This window comes from Mustela putorius, unplaced genomic scaffold (genome assembly GCF_011764305.1).
Source record: "Mustela putorius furo isolate JIRA1106 unplaced genomic scaffold, ASM1176430v1.1 tig00000275_pilon_pilon_pilon, whole genome shotgun sequence".
In the NCBI taxonomy this organism is placed as follows: domain Eukaryota; kingdom Metazoa; phylum Chordata; class Mammalia; order Carnivora; family Mustelidae; genus Mustela; species Mustela putorius.
In genome coordinates, this window is record NW_025421341.1 from 18629624 (window position 1) to 18651872 (window position 22249).

The following is a 22249-nucleotide window of genomic DNA, read 5'->3' on the forward strand; positions in this document are numbered from 1 at the left end:
AAAAAGGAACAAAAAACCAGAGCAGAATATCCAAGGTCAGACTGGGGGACAACTATAAAAGATGAAACATACACATAATGGGAATACCAGAAGGAGAAAAAAGAAAAGGGAATTTGCTTCTCATAGAAGAAATTATATCAATTTGCAACTATCTCTTTCAGAAAATAGAAACTGAGAGAATAACTTCTAACTCATTCTCTGAAGTCAGCATTACTTTATTTCCAAAACAAAACAAAGATATTACAAGAAAACTACAGACTAATATCTTTCATGAACATAGATGTAAAAATAGCCAATAAAATAATAACAAATCAAATATAGCAGTGGATAAAAAGAAAAATGCATTATGACCAAGTGCAACTTATCCTAGTTATGAAAACTGGCTCAACATTTGAAAATCAAGTAATATAATTCATCACATCAACAAAAGATGAAAAATTACATGATTATGTCAATAGCTGCAGGAAAACCATTTGGCAAAATGTAATACCAATTTATGATAAAAACTCTCAATAAACTGGGAATAGTTGGAAAATTACTGAACTTGATAAAGAATATCTAAAAACAACAACAATAACAGTTAACATCATTCTTAATGGTGAGAAACTCAGAACTTCCCACTAAGATCAGGTACAAAGCAAAGATATCCTTTCTTACTACTCTTTTTCAACATTTAGTGCAAGTTCTAGATAATGCAATAAGATAAGAAAAAGGAAACAAAGTTTATACAGGTTGAAAAGGAACAAATAAAATTGTCTTTGGCCACAGATGATATGACTGTCTAAGAATTAGTTAAAAAAAAAAAAAAAAAACCTTTCAGAACTAGTAAGAGATTATAGCAAGATTTCAAGACACAAGGTTAATACACAAAAAAACTTTTGTTTTCCTACACACACACACACACACACACTATAAAACTCAAATCAATGAACTCTAAGAAGAATTAAATTAATGGAGAGATGCCCCATGTTCATAGATTTGGAAGACTCAATATTGTAAGGTCCCATCTATTACCACTTGATCTATAGATCCAATACAATCTCAATAAATAACCTAGAAAATTATTGTCTATATATCAACAAATGGATTCTAAAGTTTATATGGAGATGACAGAAGTCTCAGAATAGACAATACAATATTGATCAAAAATTACAGTGTTGGACGACTAACACAGCTGACTTCAAGAATTACTATAAAGCTACAGTAATCAAGATATTATTGTATTGGTGAAAAACAGACAAATCAGTGGAACAGAATAGGCAGCCCAGAAGTAGACCCCACCATAAATATAGTTAACTGATCTTTGACAAAGAAAAAAGACAAAGCAGTGGAGCAAAGGTAGTCTTTTCAACAAATGATGCTTGAACAATGGATATACATGCAAAAACAGTGAATCTAGACACAAACTTTACACTTTTCACAAAAACGAATTCAAATGGAACACAGACCTAAATAAAAAACTATAAAGCCCCTATAATGATAACAGAGGACAAAACCCAAATGACCTAGGCTGTAGCAATGCTTTTGTAGATACAACTCCAAAAGCATGATCCATGAAAGAATTAATTGATAAGCTAGATTTCATTAAAATTAAAAACTTTTGATCTGTGAAAGACAATGTCAAAAAAATGAGAAGATTAGTCACATACTGGGAGAAAATATTTACAAAAACAAACTATTATTAAAAATATATAAAGGATTCTTAAAGCTCAGGAATAAGAAAATAAGCAACCCAATTTTAAAAAATGGGACACAGACCTTAACAGATCCCACATGAAAAAAGATCTACATATGGCAAATGTCTGTTTATATGTAGGGATGCTCCAAATCATATTTCATGAGGGAAAATCAAATTAAAAATGAGAGATCACTATACACCAATTAGAGTGACCAAAATGTGGACTACTGACAGAACCAAATGTTAGTGAGGATGTAGAATAGTAGAAACTCCCATTGTACGCTAGTAGGAATGCCAAATGGTATAACCACGTTAGAAGGTATTTTGACAATTTCTTACAAAAATAAACATACTCTTACTATACCATCCAGCAATCATGTTCCTTGGTATTTATCCAAAGGAGATGAAAAATTATGTCTGCACAAAAACCTGCACAAAAATGTTTATAACAGCTGTATTCGTAACTGCCAAAACTTGGAAGCAGCCAAGCTATCATTCAGTAGGTGAATGGATAAATAAACTATGGTACATCTAGACTTTGGACTATGATCCAGCTATAAAAATAAATGATCTATCAAATCATAGGAAGACATGGAAGGAACTTAAATGCATATTACCAAATGAAAGAAGCCAATCTGAAAAGACTACGTATTGCATGATTCACACTCTATGACATTCTGAAAAAGGCAAAGCTATGGAGATAATATAATGGTCAGTGATTCCCAGAGGTTGAGCAAGGGGTACTGTGGGGGGGTTGAATGAGCACAGAGAATGTTTAGGGTGATAAAAATTCTCTTGTGATACCATAATGATGGATTCATGTCATTATATATTTGTTCAAAGCAATAGAATATAGAACACCAAGAATGACCATAATATAACCAGTGAATTTTGGGTAATTATGATGTGTCAATTTGATTCATCAACTGTAAGAAATGTACCAGTGGGGAGAGAGTAAATGGAAAAACCTCTGCATCCTTCCTTTAATTTCACTATGAACTTAAAATTGCTCCCCCTCAAAAGATAAAGTCTTAAAAAAATATAGGGCAGGGGCACCCTTAGGGGCACGAAGACAGTGACTTAGTCATTAAGCATCTGCCTTTGGCTCAAATCATGACCCTGGGATCGAGCCCCACATCAGGCTCCCTGCTCAGCAGAAAGCCTGCTTCTCCCTTTCTCACTTTCCCTGCTTTTGTTCCCTCTGTCGCTGTCTCTCTCTCTCTGTCAAATAAAGAAATAAAATCTTTAAAAAAAAATTATAGGGCGGTTTTTATTAAAGCATCTTTTCACTTAATATTTATACATATGTATTGTATATTTTCAATCAGTGTATCCACAGTTTAGCATAAACTTTTGCATTTTTACATTGTTTCTATAATTATTATGAAGTCTTAAAAATAATTATTATTTTTAAGACTTCATAATAATTCATCCAGGGTATTTATTCTTTCACACTTCAACCATTTATTGAACATTTACTATGTGATATTCGAGATCATGGGAATGTACTCCTAAGCCAAGGTACTTTCAGGTACAGAATTTATAACATTTTCATGTGCATAGTTGATATATAATCATTCATTTGACTCTGTTATACTGTATAACTCTTTGAACAAGAACATTATACATAGCATATTATTCAGCCTTGAAGAACCTTTGCAGAAAAGAAGTAATGACATGGACCTAAACGTCTTTTGCTTATTTACATACTGTTGTTGTTGTTCTGTAAGTTAACTTTCCAAAAGAAAATAAGAAAAATAAAAGTATAAAAGTATGTGTATGACCTAATGAATTGAACCAAGAACGTACTTAGCTGATTCATCAGAGTGAAGATCTAGAGTACAATCAAATTGGACCTGTGTTTTCCATAATAAATTAAGATCCTCTATATTTCTTCCTGCCATGCCATATAAAGATCAGACTTTCATATAGAATATTTTGTCACTATATGACATTTCTTACCCTAGCTGAAAAATGGTCTCTTAACCCCAAACTGATGTTAATGCTCAAGCTTCTAAAATTTGTTTTTGAAAGTTATACAAAGCCATAAAATATCTTTACATTAAGGAATACTATTAGTTAATTAAAATATTTTAATTAACAATTTAAATTAGAAATGATCTCATTAGCATCCCAGTTTTCTCCTTTTCTTTCTTTGTTTTACAACATATAAATATGTCAGGAACCTCTGTGTAGAGAGAGAGCAGTTCAGTCTGCTTGTCTTCTTGCTGCTGTGGTGTCAAGTTTGCATACACGGTGCCATCGCAGTTTCCTGGATCCACGAGGCAGAAGGTTTATTTCTTCCTTTTTGGTTATTACAGGTTTCCCTTGTTTCCATTTTATTTATTTATAAATAGTGCCACTGTAGTTTTTAGTCTTTCTAATTTTATAATAAATTCAGAAGTATGAAAAGTTTCAAAAGTGTGAATACTTGTGATCCTCAATACATATGCTAAATGTTCTCCACTATGTTTCCGGCAGTCTAGAGGAAGCTAGTTTGATTTTATGTTGCTGTACTCTAACTTATAATTAATTTTATGACTACATGGCTTTTCTCATCATAAGATCTTTAAAGTGGAGGTGGAAAGGATTTAACAAGGGCAGGGAGATGTCTTGAGTATTGACTTTGACCTAGACTACATGCTTTGTCCACATTGCTAAATTCTGCTTGCTTTATATAACTATTTGAATTTGTAATCATAAAAGCATTTTTTTCTGAGTGTTAGCTCATTTAACATCTCTTTACTTGGGGGAGAATCCTTTTAAATTAGATACAGTCAACATTAATTGCTCTCTATTTGCCTCATATTCACTCATTCAATGGTTTATTCAAGATCACATGTCAAACATGTTACAGAAACTCTGCCAGGTCCTAGGGTTTCGCTGTCACAAAAACAGCCATTTATCTGAATCTGAATGTTTTTGAGAGCTTTCTATAAAAACACCTTTCCTACGTTGTCTTCCTCAGTATCAGTAATGGTACAAATGTCAATTAGAATTCCATTTTAGGGAGGTTCCCAAAACTCTGGAGTCTTTACTTTCTCTAAGATTGTCATACAACTCTACCTCTCTGTAAAAAATATTTTTTATGAAAATGATCGTTCTTTGTTTAGGTTAAGGGCCTAGGCCTAACTATAGTAGGCCTTTGCGTTCTTCCCTGATACAAGTTGTAGACAATATACTTGTTTTTACCCCATGTTGTCAGGTAACCCCTTTTCTGTGTTTTTCCTTCTTCAGACCCCTCAATGCTCGCACTATGCCAGTTTGGCTTGACAGTATTTTAGTATGTTCTTCTATGTCATGGAAGGAGACTGGCAGATAGTCTCCAGTTCCCCTGCGATGGGAGGAGGGATAAAAGCTTTTGAGGATAATTCCAAGTTTTTGGCTATGGATTTTCTGCATCTTTTCTCTTCCTTTTATCAAAATGATTCAGAACCACGAGGGTTAGAACTAATGTTTATCTTAAGAACACTAAGGAAGAACTTGGACTAAAATAAAACTTCTAGGTAAGCCCCAGTGAGGCTTTCACCATCTACTGACTTAACAAATATTTTTTGAGTTCCACTATGCTCCTGACATTGTGATAGGCACCGCCACGTCTGTCTCACTGGCTAATGGACGCGTAGCTGATCAGTTCTTTTACTACCAAGAATATCTCAGTTATCAAATCTGAACATAAACATATTTCTACCACTTAATAAAGTGTGGTATTAGTTTTGCTGTCATATATGCTTTGTCCTGACTTCTAAGTGCCTTGGGAAATGTAGAAATTTGTCTAAATGATGTCACTCAAAATCGTTTTAAAATTATGTACTATTTATTAAGAAATCATTTAGTACAATACTTGGTTCATTGAAAGCATTTAAAGAGTATTGACTTTTATTTTAATATTATCAAACTCTTATGCATTGATCATTTGGCAGCAGTGGAAGTTAAATGTAAAAAATATTAAAACTAATTAAAAACTCATTTTTAACCCCCCAAAATGATGAAACTATTTATTTTTTAGTGTATTTCCTCACATTTTAATATTTAGTGATATAAATCACACTTTAAGATTTCTATAACCTCCCTTCAGCGAGTGAGAAGGACCTCCAAATTAAGTTGCCATTATAATTTATTCTGTTTCCAAAATTGAAAAAAAAGATTTCATTCTCTCCTCTCTGAAAGATATTTGAAAGCCATTACATCTGGAAAGGGTTCTTTCTAATTTCTAGCATTAATATTCCCTTCTAATACTGAGAACTGGACTTTTCTGAAAATTAAATTCACCGATTCTTCATAATTCTTACAATACATGTTTACATATCTGAAAACATTCCAAGTTCTCCAAGTTCCTTTTAAGTCATAAAAAAGATTAAACATCCCATTTATTAGACTGGGGACAAGGTTGTATTGCATTGCCAGTGACAACTGTTACAGAATTTTAAAACTGATAGCATTTGTTGCATTGCTGACTTGTTTAGGGAAAAACAAAGAGTTCGCTTGAACTGTAATACAAAATGTACATTTTTTTTCCCCCAGAAAGGGTAGAAATCAAGAAATAAATGAGAAAAAAAATCATGTGAGCTAGTTCAAAAGGATAAAGATAATTGTACAAAAATCAAGTTATCTTTAACACTTTAGAGTATTTAAGAAAAAAGCGAGAGGATGATTTTTGACTTGACGTTAAAAATAATTAAGCTGGAGCTGAAAGGGAAACTATATATCTAATTGGAAACAGTATATAGTATAATCACTTATAGATGTTATGTATGAGCCTGATATGGCCAATATTTCTTTTCAGTTGGTAAGTGGACAATAAAATTAAATGATACTGTGATAAGAATGAGTACAGATTATGAGCTGCTTAGACAACAGAGACCCCTTTTACTCATCACTGTATCCCAGTTTCTGACATGAAGTGGATGCTTAACAAACATCTCCTAAGAAACCAGCAGGAAGGGTGTAGACAGACTTTGAGCTTCAAACCGATGTACCTGAACTGGCACTGCTATACTGGGAAAATAGATACCCCTGTTCCCATTAGCTTAAATCCACCCATGATTCCTTTTGTTTTCAATCCCCTTTATCCATTATATTTTTCCTTAATACATTGCACATTATCAAAATAACCCCAAATATTTTCTAATAATATTGTCTCACAGTTCACAGTTCACAGCATGTACTGCTTCCTTGCCATTAATTCTACTTGGCCCCTTTCTTCTCCCGCTTTGATAAAAACTCTTCTTTCCTTGTGTCTATTTGTTTTCCTTCCTCTGTTTTATTTTTACTGTATCTTAAGTATAAACCATCAATGCTAACAAACTGCAAGGATATAGAGTGAGGTGCACTTTGTGTGCAATGTTTTCGTATATACAGTTTTATGTGTAGATCACATGTGCCATGAACATGAGATATGTGTCTGTATATTAGAAAGAAGAATTACATGGGTATGCACATTTTTATTTTATTATATGTTCTTAAGTAATAAAATAATCAGAATTATTTCCTGAAAAATCATCTTCCAAAATTTAATTTAGGAATTTATACATATATATATATATAAATAATCATCTTATAACAATTTTATGTCCAAGACAAAAATACAATGAACACTTTAGTTTAGAAGAGTGTATTCTTATGGATTTAATAAAATTGTAACACAATTCTTCCTTGTTAACTAAATCACTATGTATATCTATCTATCTATCTATCTATATATATATATAACATATGTATGGATGTATTTAATTTCTCTCTTTTTCTAATACTTTAAAGGGTCACATGATAGCATCCTGTGATGCTTGTGGAGTAACAAAACTGTGGGATTTTCGGAAGCTCTTACCAATTGTGTCCATTGATATAGGTCCAAGTCCTGGCAATGAAGTGAACTTTGATTCATCAGGTAGGATCTTTTTTGTTTAATGTTTGTGACCAAGCTAACAACTTTAACATTTATTCTGAAATTTTTCTGTTTCCCTAGAATTTTATTGTGTTTCCTCCTATGTAAATTTTTGTTCTACTATTATTTTAGAGTATGTTATATTTTACATTATATATCTTATGTCACGTTATGAAAGCATTATATTTATCATATATATAAAGAAAAAGATAACAGAAGAGATAAGTGTGTGCTAGTATAGATAATACAAATTCTTAGCAGTGTCATGCAAAATTTGGAGTCTATATCCTTTAGAATCACCATCCAAGGTAAGTGAATTGGGTTTTTATGAAGGCAAAATGGCCAAGAGTAGAGAAGAACAAAAGTTGGATAAAACTTGATACATTTTAATGGAATATTTTAGTCTTTAAATAAAAAATATTGTATATAAATTTTATAATTACTTTGAGATGTACATTCATCTTATTGTTGCATTCATTCACAATAATTATAACATAATTTTAATATTATTATTTCATTATGTTTAGCATTTTTCTGCAATAATATAAACATTGTCAAACAAATAAAATATTTTACACTTGCTGTTAATGAATAGTGTAGCAACATACAGTGTTTCCAGTTATCTATTTAAAAAATGAAAATCAGAGTTACATCTGTATCTTTAATGAGAGTTTATGTTAAATAACGTGTATCTTAGATAATATTAGATAATATAACTTTCCTTTGCTAGCATCACACATCCTGAACCGTGTTAAATTTTGTGTTTTTAAAATCTTTTTATATTTATTTGTAGTAGGTCAAAGTTACAGAGATGATAATTTTAGATGAAGAAACAAAGATAAAATACATATAAAGGAAATAATGATGTCTTATTTAAAAATTATACATACTAGGGATGCCTGGGTGGTTCAGTTGGTTAAGCAGCTGCCTTTGGCTCAGGTCATGATCCCAGCATCCTGGGATGGAGTCCCACATCAGGCTCCTTGCTCAGCAGGGAGCCTGCTTCTCCCTCTGTCTCTGCCTGCCATTCCGTCTGCCTGTGCTCACTCTCTCCCCCCCCCTCTCTGATAAATAAATAAAATCTTAAAAAAAATTATACATACTAATTCAATAGTACAGAAGTTACGTATTTACTAGGAATGATTCTAGAGATATAATTGTATGTTTCATAGGACTGGTTTCATGTCATCACATATCTAAAATTTAGAATTCAGTTAAGTTTGTCTTTTTAACCAACTTTAAGTTGTGTTCCCATTACAGGTTGGTATATGAACCATGCTTCTTTAAAAATGCTTTTAGTAATGTTCTTGACATCAAACCATTTATGGTCTATCAAAATTAAAAAAAAAAAAACTCACACATTCTATAGAATAAAACATCCCAACTATGAGAATTTCATTTTATAATGTGAAGACCTATTAATATTTCAGTTTAGGGGTGCCTGGGTGACTCAGTTAAGAATCTGCCTTTGGTTTGGGTCATGATTCCAGGGTCCTGGGATCAAACCCAGCATCACATTAGGCTCCCTGATCAACAGGGAGCCTGCTTCTCCAGCTCCCTCTCCTGGGCCCCCTTCTTGTGAAATTCAAAAAAAAATTTTTTACTGTATTTGCTAATAATACAAGTTAAAGAGTACTTTGAAATGTGGTACAACTAATAAGAGATATGTATTTTACTGTCTAAGTATGTTGTTACTTGCTTTCTACTGCCCTTGTCATCAGCCCAAATCTCTTTCCTACACATAGTCAAACACACCTAATTTAAAATTACATTCATACAAGTCAATATCATCTTCAAGTCCTTGGGTACAACAAAACTAGTGTTCCTCTCTGTGACTGCTATACTCTTTACTCTTTATTATACATTAATATCAACAAAAGCATAAGACTTAAGGGCAGAACAATGAGAAACATAAAAGACAAAAAGTGTAAACTAGGGACCCTGTTAATGAAAACACTTTATCAGTTTGAGGGTATATAATTTCAACCTAACCTTCCCATCCCTTAGACCATTTCTTCAAGGAACATACTATAGTTAATTTTAATTCTATGTGTTTGAGAAATTAATGTCATAAGCCTTTTTCTCATTAAATAATGGGAAATCTGTGCTTCTGTGCTTCTGTAGAGGAGAAGTCTTCAGTGTTTCTTCATTTAAAAGGATTGAAATATATCAAAAGTTGAAAGAACTAGGGAGAACAGAGAAAGCGCTCATTCTGAGGGTCTGAACAGAGAGGTGAAAAAATCATAAAGTAAAATACCAGAAATTATTTTGGTAATAAAGAAAGTAGAGAGTGGGGCGCCTGGGTGGCTCAGTGGGTTAAGCCGCTGCCTTCAGCTCAGGTCATGATCTCAGGGTCCTGGGATCAAGTCCCGCATGGGGCTCTCTGTCTGCTCAGCAGGGAGCCTGCTTCCCTCTCTCTCTCTCTCTCTCTGCCTGCCTCTCTGCCTACTTGTGATCTCTGTCAAATAAATAAATAAAATCTTTAAAAAAAAAAAAAGAAAGTAGAGAGTAATGAATTTAAGAGCAAAACAAAATCAAAATAAGAATAGGGATACATAGTATCTAGTATGCATTTATTCAAGAAAAAATTAAGCAAAAAATGTAAACATATCATAAAAATATAAATATGAGGATACAATCAAATCTAACTTATAAGCTCAAGATATACATTAATTTGACATACTTTAACCTATTCCCAGCATGTAGCAAATAAAAGAAGATATGATAGAATTATTTTCCACAAAAAGCAGGGGTATATTTGCACTACTGACAGCAATTAACATTTATTGAGGCTCATGTTAGTTAGGTGGTGCCAAATCACGTTTTTTAGTTGAAATACTATAACAGAATTAAATCGTGCAATTATATACTGTTAGGACTCAACCAGTGTGAGGTAAGCTCTAGTCTGCTATCTCAGCTATGTCCTTGGACCTAAGAAAAAGATACTGAAAACATACATGTAATCTTATCATAATATCATATAATAAATGTAGAAGTATTGGTAGCATTTTGTTTGTGATATTTAATATAAGGAATGTGAGTAGTTGTTAGATATTCTAAATAATCATCATAGAAACAAAAATTTCTAATCACATATCTTGTCTCTGGATCAGTTTAATTGAAAGTCATCTTGAGATTATTGGGTGTGCTGTTTAAAAAGAACTGCTTCCATATGCAATGACATATCTTTATAAATAAGGCATTTCTTGTCATTGCAAATCCAACACTGTAAAGAAATAAATTGGAGTAGAGGTCATTGAAAGGCTGAAACTGTTGTCCATAATATTTGATTTCACATTTTTATGTATATCAAAATTGCCTCATTATTTATTAGCTTTATAAGTAAATATTTTCATTTTGAATTTATGAAAGTAAATATGTACCATGAAATAGTACTTTATTTTAAAATTGAGATCCCTCATAGTGTATAGAGATCCCTCATAGTGTATAATTTTAAAAACATATCTTTGATAAAAATATTTGAAATCCTGTCATGTAGAAAAAGAATATAAACTATAATTCAGACCCTTAGTTTTTCGCTGCCTTTTAGGTGTTAAGCAAATTATATAATTTCCTTGAACTTAGTGTCCACATAGAAATAATGGAGGAAATAATTGTCTTAAAGTGTTCTAATGTGTTTCAAAGGGATAATGTATATCCTATTATGAAGAAATCCTAGTCCAGTCACCTACCATGTTTTATCTTAGCTGGGAAAGGTTTAGAAGTAATCCCATTCATTTTAGGGGTGAGAAAAAGTGTGAACATATTGGTGTGCGAGTAAGATGCCCAAGGCTGTGTGTTAACTGTCAGCAGTTTCTAGTGAAAGTGTAAATACCAGTGAATAAATGTTTAAAGAAACAAGGGTCAAAACTCCTTTTCATGTAATATTAAAAATAATATAAATGTTAAGAACTGAAGTTATATGAAATGCTATATATACATATAATTGAGATCAAAAGATTTAAAGACATATGAATCATCATTTAGAATTTAGCTTTTCTGCTGCTGTAAGAAATCAGCTTCTCACACATTTAAAAGAGGAGTTGTATGTGGCACAGTATTATTTACATAATGTTTTATTTGCAAATACATCGCTTGTGACATACACAGATTATCTGTGTTTATAGATACATACATATATTAGTATTTGTAAAGGAATAAGTGTTCCTTTCTCATTAAACTGAGAGCATCCTGGTAATATAATGCTACACATTTTTGTGAATATTTGCTATCTAAATAATATCTCTCACTTGGCATATTCAAATGCCATATGTTTTACCATTCAAAAATTTATTACTATTTCAGAAAATGTTAAATGGGATTGCATAGTGAAAGTAATAAAAATGAACTGTAAGAGTTTATACATAAACTTGTCCACCTCTCTCATTTCATCATATTTTTATGTAGTTTAGCAATGTTTTTCCCTGCTTTGTAAAAGATAATTCCAGTACATTTGCAAAAAAGTCACATCCCTAGAAAATGCAAAAGCTGACGTTTAAGCCAGCTGGGGACTTTCCAGTAGGAAGCTTATCAGTATCAGATCATCAAAATGGGCAAGTTTCCCCACCATTTGGAGACAATCCTAGATACTCTCCATAAGCAGAACCACAATATAAATTATATGCTAAAATAGAAAAAGTGACCCTACTGGAAAATATGAAAAGCATCAGACCCCTCTGAAGTTTCTCAAACATAATAAAATAACTTCAAAATCTTTGCTTCACATTGGATTTATCCATTTCTCTTATGAAAAGCTACAGGTCATTGTTCTATATTTAAAAGTCAAGATTGTGGTTAATTTCTTCTGGTGGAAGCAGTGTAGCCTAGTGGAGAAAGCACCTCACTTGGAAGTTAGAAGCCCTGGCTTTGAATTTTGTCTCCACTCCTTACTAGCTGAATGGTATTGGTGAGATTTTTAAATATTTCTGAGCCTCGGTTTCTTTGTGTGTGACATATCAGAAACCTACTGGGACTTCCACTTTGAGGCAGGATAGAGTAACAAGGAGCAGATTTACTTAACCACCTGAAACAACTAAGAAAACAAACAAATGTATGAAATGAGTGTATCTCAAACACAGAATATTGAGCAATGAAAGAGAATAATACCTTAGAGAGGGAAAGTAAGTAAGATGAACCCTGTGCCTCACAGACCCATAGAAACCAGAGTGAAACCTGGGAGTTGAAAAAACAGAGTGGGCTACTGAGGGAGGCCAAGCCGGCTGAATTCCGCAGCACAAAGAGAGGGTCCTGGAGATTTCCAGAAGATGATCCCCTCTGGTCTTTAGCTAAATGAGGATCAATACCTGACAGACGAAGGTCAGGGGAAAATCTATCTGAATACTTAAGAGGAAAAATCCAGAGATCATCCAAGCCTAGGAATAGTTTGTATATCCACCAAACAAACTGGAAAAACATTGCAGTTCAGAACAGTAGGTAGAGCAGAGATAGGCAACCTACTGTCCATGGGCAGATTGACCTGTATTTATTTATATGTAGTTTTAATGGAAGTCAGCCACACCCATTTATTTACATATTGTCTAAGGCTGCTTTCATACTATAAGAGCAGAGTATTTGCAACAGAGACTGTATGGGCTAGGAAGTCTAAAATATTTAATATATAGTCCTTTACAGAAAAAAACTGCTGCACTGGAGTACGCAGAAGGGTATATGACCTCAGTAGTGAGGCAACAACAGCCCACACCTCTAGATCTAGCCCCTTTGCCAATGTTTTCGAACTATCTGAGTTGGCTCATGGAAAGACCTTTTTAATCTTTTCTAAACTCAGTGAAATTGTTACAGTTGTCCCTTTTTTAAAGATGAGAAGACTGAGACATAGAGAAGTTAAGAACAAGCCCAGTGACCCTAGCTGATCAAATGTGCTATCAGAAATTCAAATCCATCAAATCTAATTCCAGAACCTAAAATTTAAACTTGATATTATTCTGCCTTTCATTTTACTAATAATACTCAGTTTCATAGTGATATATGACATTCTTACAGAAATGATTCATTTGCTATGAATATTGAAATAATTCTAGTAATGACCACTTGGCAGTGTTGGACTCAGAGCTGACCAAGGCACAGAATCCTGTCCCTAGTTGTCAATTTGTGGTCTCTGAAAGAAACAACAACAACAACAACAAAAGGAATCTCCCCAAAATAATAACCTAATAGTAATAACCTAATAATAATCTGCCAGGTTTCTGATGTGTCCTCTGCATAAGGGGGTATTTTAAGTGTCTGCATCTTCCTAATGGGGACTAGAACTCCAACCCCACACCTCAAGATAAATTATTTTCAGAGAATCAGGCAGGGCTGGATTATGGGAACACCTGCAGGACCTCTCTTTCTTCCATTTATTTAAATCCTGGCCTGATGAAATAAGAATGTAAGAAAGCAGGCAAATTTATTTTATCTCTAAGGCACATGACAAAGTTAACCTAAGTTGCTCCTCCTAAGAGCAAGCCCATTTTACCACATCAATTTCCCAGTAAGAAAGCCTTAAGGAGAGAGGATAAATTATGAGAGAAGAGGTGACCAGATGACCCTACTCAATTATTTATAATCCCATTATTTTCTTCCCTGCTTGCGTGGCTCTATTGTGTATACAAATCCATTTTGTGCATAAGTAGAATATGGGCCTCTCAAATACTGGAGAAAGGAACTGGAAGAACTGAAGGAAATCAGATTATGTATCTCCCTTGGAGACCCAACTGTATGATTAATACCTGGAATGAAGCATATACTATGCTTGAGGAACTGGGCAAGGTGCTTTGTCTTTTAATCATCAAAACACTATGAGTTTGGTTCCATTTCTCCCATTTCAAAGAGTTTTAAGAGCTTTATTTACATATACATATTAAAAAATGTACATGTTTGTACAGTCTTACGAAAACCTGAATTGCATTTCATTCAATCTTTAGCTCTAGGAAATTGTACATAAAAAATTTAGAGATTCATAGAGACTGGTTATACTTCCTCTATAGGGAAAAACCCTATTTTTTCTTTTTTCTTTTTTTTCTTTTTTCATGCAATATCTTATATTAGAAGCAATTTTATTTACCCTGTAGCAAGTATGGAAAATAACATGCTGATAAGGGCGCCTGGGTGGCTCAGTGGTTAAGCTGCTGCCTTCAGCTCAGGTCATGATCTCAGGGTCCTGGGATCGAGTCCCGCATCGGGCTCTCTGCTCAGCAGGGAGCCTGCTTCCTCCTCCTCTCTCTCTCTGCCTGCCTCTCTGCCTACTTGTGATTTCTCTCTGTCAAATAAATAAATAAATCTTTAAAAAAAAAAATCTTAAAAAAAAAAAAATAAAAATAACATGCTGATAAGTGGGAACACCTTGAAAACTTCAACTAACGGCATATTGACAAAGATATATTAATTCATGGATAACACTCATAGTTGTACCAACTGTTATGGCCAGAACTTGTTCTGATTGTTGTACCATCCATTCTGATTGATTGGTGGCAATGCCATAGTATTTGCTAAGTTTAGATTATCATCCCCAAAATGGACCACAAATTCTGAGAACTAAAATGTATTTTATTTGCATAAATTATGACAGATTAATATAAATAAAAGTTAGTGATTTTTTCAAAATATAGTAGAATTTATACCTGTTGCAAAGTCTTATTCGTTCAGATTATATTTAAAAGGTTGTGTACTTAATCTAATGACGACATCATTGCAAAAACTATGAAGCCTCCCTTATGGAACTGTATCCACAGTTTTAAAAATAATGTTTTCAGGGTGCCTGCGTGGCTCAGTGGGTTAAAGCCTCTGCCTTCGGCCCAGGTCATGATCTCAGGGTCCTGGGATTGAGCCCCGCATCGGGCTTCTTGCTCAGTGGGGAGCCTGCTTCCCCCTCTCTCTCTGCCTGCCTCTCTGCCTACTTGTGATCTGTCTGTCAAATAAATAAATAAAATCTTTAAAAAAATTAAAAAATAAAATAAAAAATAAAAATAATGTTTTCAAATCACGAATACTCACCAATATTTGAATATGGATTGATTTTTAGAACCATCTGGAAATTATTGTCATCTTAGGAGTCAGAAAGAGCACTGAGTGTAGCACAAGATGAGACTCTAAAAAAATCATCTATGATTTGTAACTTGAAATTGAGCAAGACACTTAATCTCGGTTGACCTCAACTTTTATCATCTCTAAAATGAGAGATTTGGATAGGTGACCTAATCAACTAAGTTTATAGTCAAAATTTCACATTGTATTTCCCTGTATTCATTAGCACATGGTGTTCTGAGATAAAAATAATATTCTAAAATAAAACTTGAGCGCATTTTATACTACTTAAAACTTGAAAATAAAATATCCAAATATAAGTGAAATATTCCACTCTCCTTTGATTCAAAAGGGAAATATAAAAGTCAAGATTATTTAAAAATTGAGCTCAAATTTAAATGACAGCTGTATTGCTCAACAGTACAAATTTTTTATTCTTGCATACCCAGAAATACATTCAGTCTCTGTAGCAATAGGAATTTTGGCAAAAAAAAAAAAAAAAAGCATAAGTCCCGTTTTAATAGATTAATGACTTGATCAAACTCTTCTTATACAATTATGTGAGATAATAAGAATCTGGCCCATTCTGCTCAAATCAGAGCAGAAAATAACCTATCAATCTTACCAATTACAGCATTATACAGGTGCAATCAATGACTGCAGTTGCCCAGATGATACAAAGAAGTCACATTTGTGTTGTTAATTTCTTAATTTTGTTCAGTATTTTTAAAACAAGAATAAGTATAATTATTGCTAGCTCTCTGATATAGTTCTACTACATTGAAGTATAAACATGACATTATAGGCATGTCAAAAAAGCACTGGGAAATGTTTTCCTATGTAAATAAAATGTCTCATTGGAAGTTGTTACAAAGCTTACATACATAATGATATACAATTATATACAAACAATTTAAATCTGACATATGTTCAAATAATGACAAATTCTATATCAGTATCATCACATTTGATTTTTGTTTTCTAGTATTAATGCTAGAAGCATTTTTCAAATGGATTTACAGTATTACATACATATTACATTTACAGTAGTTATATACATATTACAATTAATGAGCTAATGCCCAATTATTTTCAACACATTTAATAAATCAAAATGATTTGTATCTGTGTAACAAGTATGATAAATTATTGCATGAAAAGCTATATCTTAATATCATCTGGGCGGTAATATAGCCCAATGCCTGTAATTACCTATGCCTGTATGTTTGCAATTGTAATAAAAATTACATGTACATGCTAGCATAGGTCATTTTGAAATATGACTAATGACATTCTTACACATATATTAATCAAGAAAAATGTATTTGTATGAAGAAATAAAGCATAATTAGACCTTTTAATTTTTCTAAAGGTCACACAGTTATAGTATTAAGAAGAATGTGTTATTTTAATCTAATAGTGATTAGATTTAAAATTAAACAGTTAAAATTTGCTATCTATACATACTTCATGGCCCAAAGTCAAGTTGCCCAAGAATTTGTCTTCTTTTTAATAGACTGTGTATATAAAATTGAATAGATAATCATCTTTAATTTGCCAAGCTGATACCTTTTAATAGGATAATCCTTTAAGTGAAGTTGCAGTTCAACAGATGTGCAAATCAACCCAGAACAAATAGCATGCTACTCTTGGAGATGGAGCTGCACAGTTGGTACTTGTGATAACTCACAGTTATATTTATCTAAAATTGAATTTTGAACAATATTCAAATATGATTTACTCAAATATGATTGACCTTAGAAGTATCTTTTCTCACTTGTAATATAAGAGGAGTATAAATTAAAATTGTTTAAATTCATTTTCATGCAACATCCTTTACTATGTACTCTTTTACCAAAAGAAAAAAAAATTGAAAAGAAGATATAACTAGTATTGATATTAAGAAAATCAGTACTCTGTTATGGGTTTGATAAACACCTTGGAATAATAGGTACGCACTTCAAGCCATGCCTTTTATTATCCTAGTATTTCATCATTCTCTCTCTTGCACTTTTGGTTGGTCTAATTGTAGAGATTATCTTAGTTCAGTTGACAAATATTTAGTATAAGCCCTCTACCTGCCAAGCACTGTTCTAAATGCTGGGATCTGTGATACGTAGGTAGGATTCTATTTACAAAGTCAACTGAAGCAATATACATGAATCGGCAGGTCATAACTGGGAGGGGTGAAAACTCTAAGCAAACTCTTCCACATGCAATATGGCACAAGTAGGCAGAGAGGCAGGCAGAGAGAGAGGGGGGAAGCAGGCTCCCTGCTGAGCAGAGAGCCTGATGTGGGGCTCAATCCCAGGACCCTGGGATCATGACCTGAGCCAAAGGCAGAGGCTTTAACCCACTGAGCCACTCAGGTGCCCCAATTTCTTATTTTTTTTAATTCTATACTATGTTCTTAAGATATGTTTAAGATATGTTTTTAAGGTTTAAGATATGTTTATCAGGTTTATTAGTTCTGTCTACAGGATACTATTCTATTTTATTCATCTTAACATTTTATCTGTCCATTGTACTAGTGTACTAAGTTCCTGTAAGCCTCTGCTACTTCAGTGTATACTATGCTAAATATTCTCATGCATATCCTGGTATGGGCTTCTGTGAGAGTTTCTCTGGAGAGGACTTGCTATGCCACAGAGTGTATCTTAATTTCATAAGCACAGCCACACTGCTCTTCATAATCACTGTACTAGTCTACTGTCCTTCAAGAAATCTCATTATCAACATTTAGTAGTACTACGGACTGAATTGTGTCCCCCACTCTCCACTGCCAAATTTATATGTTGAAACCGTAACCCCAAATATGATTGCATTTGGAGGCAGAGCTTTTAGGTGGTTAGTTAAGTTTAAATGAAGTCATAAGTGTAATGCCATGGTCTGGTAGGATTGGTGGTCTTATAAGAAGAGGCATGCACATGCACAAGGAAGGGCTATGTGAGCACTCAGGAAGAAAGCATCTGTAAGTCAGGAAGAAAGTCTTCCCTGGAATCTGACTGTGCTAGTACCTCAATCTTGGGCTTCCAGTCTCTTGAACTGTGAGAAAATCAATTTCTGTTGTTAAACCACCCAGTCTATAGTATTTAGTTATGGTGGCCCAAACAGACTAAGGCAGGAAGTTATTTGATTTTCTAATTCTGCCAATATAATGGGTACTGCCTTTTCCTAATTACTAGTGACATTGAACATCTTGTAACACACTTTTTAGTCTTTCAGATTTTCTCATCTGTGAATCAGTTACCTTTGCCCATTTTTTCAATTGAGTTTACTTTCTCTGGGGACCTATGATTTTATAATAATTATCTATATATTAATCTATTGTTGGTTTTAACTGTAGATTTCTCTCAAAGTGTTTGCTGATTTCATCTGTGGTATATTTCATTGAACTGAAATCTTTAAATTTCATGGAATCCAAACAATTTTCTTTTTATCTTAGTAATTTTTCTTCTTTTGGGAGATTACTTAAGAATATTCTCCCTACTGCTATGTCACGACAGTATTTTCCTGCATCTTCCTCTCTCTATCCTTAACATTTACATTTCTGGCTTCAATTCAAGGTGCAAGCAGGGGTTATCACCCAGTGTCTCCTGCAATAATAACAAACAAATAATAAATAAACCTGGGATCTTCCAGAGGATTTGCTTTTTTTGCTCATTTACAGAGAGTTTCGGGTAACTCAGGCCTGATGCATTTTTCCTGGGCTCAGCTGAACTCCATGTGTGAGCTCATTCTGGACCCCGGGGCCTCTGTGGGACATGTGATCCTCAAATAGTAAGTACAGCAGGAAATAAAAACCAAACAATGCAATCACTTTTAAATCTTCTTAGGAGATGACAAATATCATCTACTTAATATCCTATTGTCCATAGTATGTTCATAGCAAGTTATAAGGTAAGCCCAAAGCCACTAAGATGGGGACATATACTAATACTACAGAGTTTAAGAGCATGTCTCATGTTATTGGCTGGGAATTTTAAATCCCATTACAAGAAAGAAGCAAGTAGTTGGGAACAATAATTCAAAGGCTATAGTAAGAGAACCAACTGAATTTTTCTGTCTAGTAAGACAGTTTCCTAATACTAGCACCTATACAATTTAAACCTTACATCCTGATCTGTGATTTTACTTCTATCATAGATCAATCTCATATGCATAGACAGGCAGACTCTTCTTTCTAATCTTTTGATAACATTGTTTTTTGAGCTGGTACAATTCTGTTTTTATTGCTGGATGTTCTAGTATTAATATATGAATGTGAAGCAACTCTCTTTGCTCTTCTTTTTCAAAAGTATTTAGTGGAGTTCCTGTTTCCTGAGATTTTTAGAGTTACCCTTTTCAAAATTTCAAATTGTATTAAATTATATTAGAGAACATGGCTCACATTTAAAAGACTTTATTTATTTATTTGACACAGAGAGAGAGAGAGAGAGATCACAAGTAGGCAGAGCAGAAGGCAGAGAGAGAGGGGGAAGCAGGCTCCCTGCTGAGCAGAGAGCCCGAGGCCGGGCTTGATCCCAGGACCCTGAGATGATGGCTCACATTTAGTTGATCTTCTGTGGCATCTAGTATGGACAGTTTGTTCTATGTTCCTTGTGCAACCAAAAAGAATGCATATATGTGTATCTTTTGTGGGTTCAAACATTTTATGGAACTTTTAGTTTGAGCTTATTTAAATCATTTATGACATTTCTTATATTTTGACTACTTGAGCTCTGAGATATATATATATATATATCAGTTTCTGAGATATATATATATAATCTATAACCACAAGTGTTAATTAATTTTTATCCTTGTAGTTCTTTCAGTTTTTGCTGCATATATTTTGAGGCTATATTTTCAGATACATATATTCATAATCATTGTATCTTATTGATCTTGTCTTCCTTTTATCAATGTATAATCACTTTCATGGTGATTTTCCTTAACTTCCATTTTGTCCCACAATAAAAATTGGCACCCTATTTTTTGTGTGGGGAATATTTCCCTGATGATCTTTCTTTCCATACTGTAACATTTCGTATCTTTTTGTGGGAATTTTTTGTTTTTATTTTTTTTTAACTTTTTTGGTTTTGTTTGTTTGTTTTTAATCTGACATTTGTATCTTTGGAATGATGAGGTTAATATATTTACTATAGTGATTTTTTTATGTCAATATGCTTGCATAGAAAATGCTTATATTAGTCAGGAGTATCCAGAGAAACAGTCAATAAGGGTATGTGTATGTGTGTTTGTGTGTGTAGCTTGTGTCCAAAGGCACTATGGAGGCAGATTCCTTTTTTCTCAGGAACCTTAGTGTTTGTTTCTTAAAATCTTCCACTGAATAGATGAGGCCTTCCCACATTATGGAGGGTTATCTGCTTTACTGAAAGTCAACTGATCTAAATATTAACCACATGTGAAAATACTGTCATAGTAACATCTAGACTGGTGTTTAAAAAACACTAGATTAAAAAACTGGGTACCATGGGTACCATGATCTAGCCACATAAGATTAACCATCACAATGCCTTGCTAATACCTTCCTGGCCCTTATCTCATTTGATATCTTAGTTCTTTCAAGAAATATTTATTTTCCCCTATTCTAGATGCTGAGACAGAAAGATTAATATTATATATACTCATAAATTATGTATATATAAATTATATATACTTACATATATACACATATTTATATATATATACATATATACGTATATATATTTCTGCTCTCATGGAACTTACATTCTATTTAAGGGGGAAAGCTCAGAAGGAGACATGATAAATAATTAATAGAATCAACACCAACATATATCCCAAGTGGTGATAAGTACTATAAAAAATTAAGATGAGACTGGAGAGTGATTAGGTAGACTATTACTTGAGAGAAGATTTTCAGAGATAATTAGACTTGAAGGAGTTAAGAGAATAGATTATAACCATAACCATATATAGGAAGAAGATTCCAGGCAGAAAGAACAGCAGTACAAAGTCTCTACATCAGAATGTATTTTCCATGTGTGAGGTCAGGTGAAGAGAAATATGAGGTATGATATAGTGTTAGCCATGGATGGTCTTAGACATTATGGTATAAACTCTGATATTTATTTTTTTAAGTTTTTTTTAATATTATTTAATAAATTATCTTAATTTTTAAAGTGCATGCACATTAGATAGGATATAGATCAATTAAAATCTTGCCAAAAGAGAATTACACATGAAACTTAAGAGAGGAAATATAGGGGCACCTGGGTGGCTCAGTTGGTTAAGCATCTGACTCCTGCTTTTGGCTCAGGTCATGATCTCAGAGTCTTGAGATTGAGCCCCACATTGGGCTCTGTTCTCAGTGTGGAGTCTGCTTGTCCCTCTCCCTCTGCCCCCTTCCTCTCTCTCTCTCTCTCTCTCTCTCTCTCATGAATGAATAAATAAAATATTTTTTTAAGTGTCAACATATTTGATCAAGTTAAAGAATAATCAGTAAGTTGGTTTATGGGTGATTAAATCATAGCAAAATTATAATCCTTATTTATGTCTAAAGACAGGTGAGATATGGGACATCTGGGTGGCTCAGTTGGTTAAGCAGCTGCCTTCGGCTCAGGTCATGATCCCAGCGTCCTGGGATCGAGTCCCACGTCGGGCTCCTTGCTCAGCGGGGAGCCTGCTTCTCCCTCTGCCTC

The 22249-nt window shown here is 33.4% G+C and overlaps 1 protein-coding gene across 2 annotated transcripts in view; it reads left to right on the forward strand.

The window, feature by feature from the left end:
• Positions 1 to 22249, forward strand: part of SPAG16 (sperm associated antigen 16) — a 1017727-nt gene that overhangs the window by 739531 nt on the left and 255947 nt on the right. For both annotated transcript variants that reach the window (XM_045078716.1, XM_004767008.3), the window contains one exon: positions 7439 to 7565. In XM_045078716.1, the coding sequence (XP_044934651.1) occupies positions 7439 to 7565 (127 nt within the window). The remainder of the gene's footprint in view (positions 1 to 7438; positions 7566 to 22249) is intronic.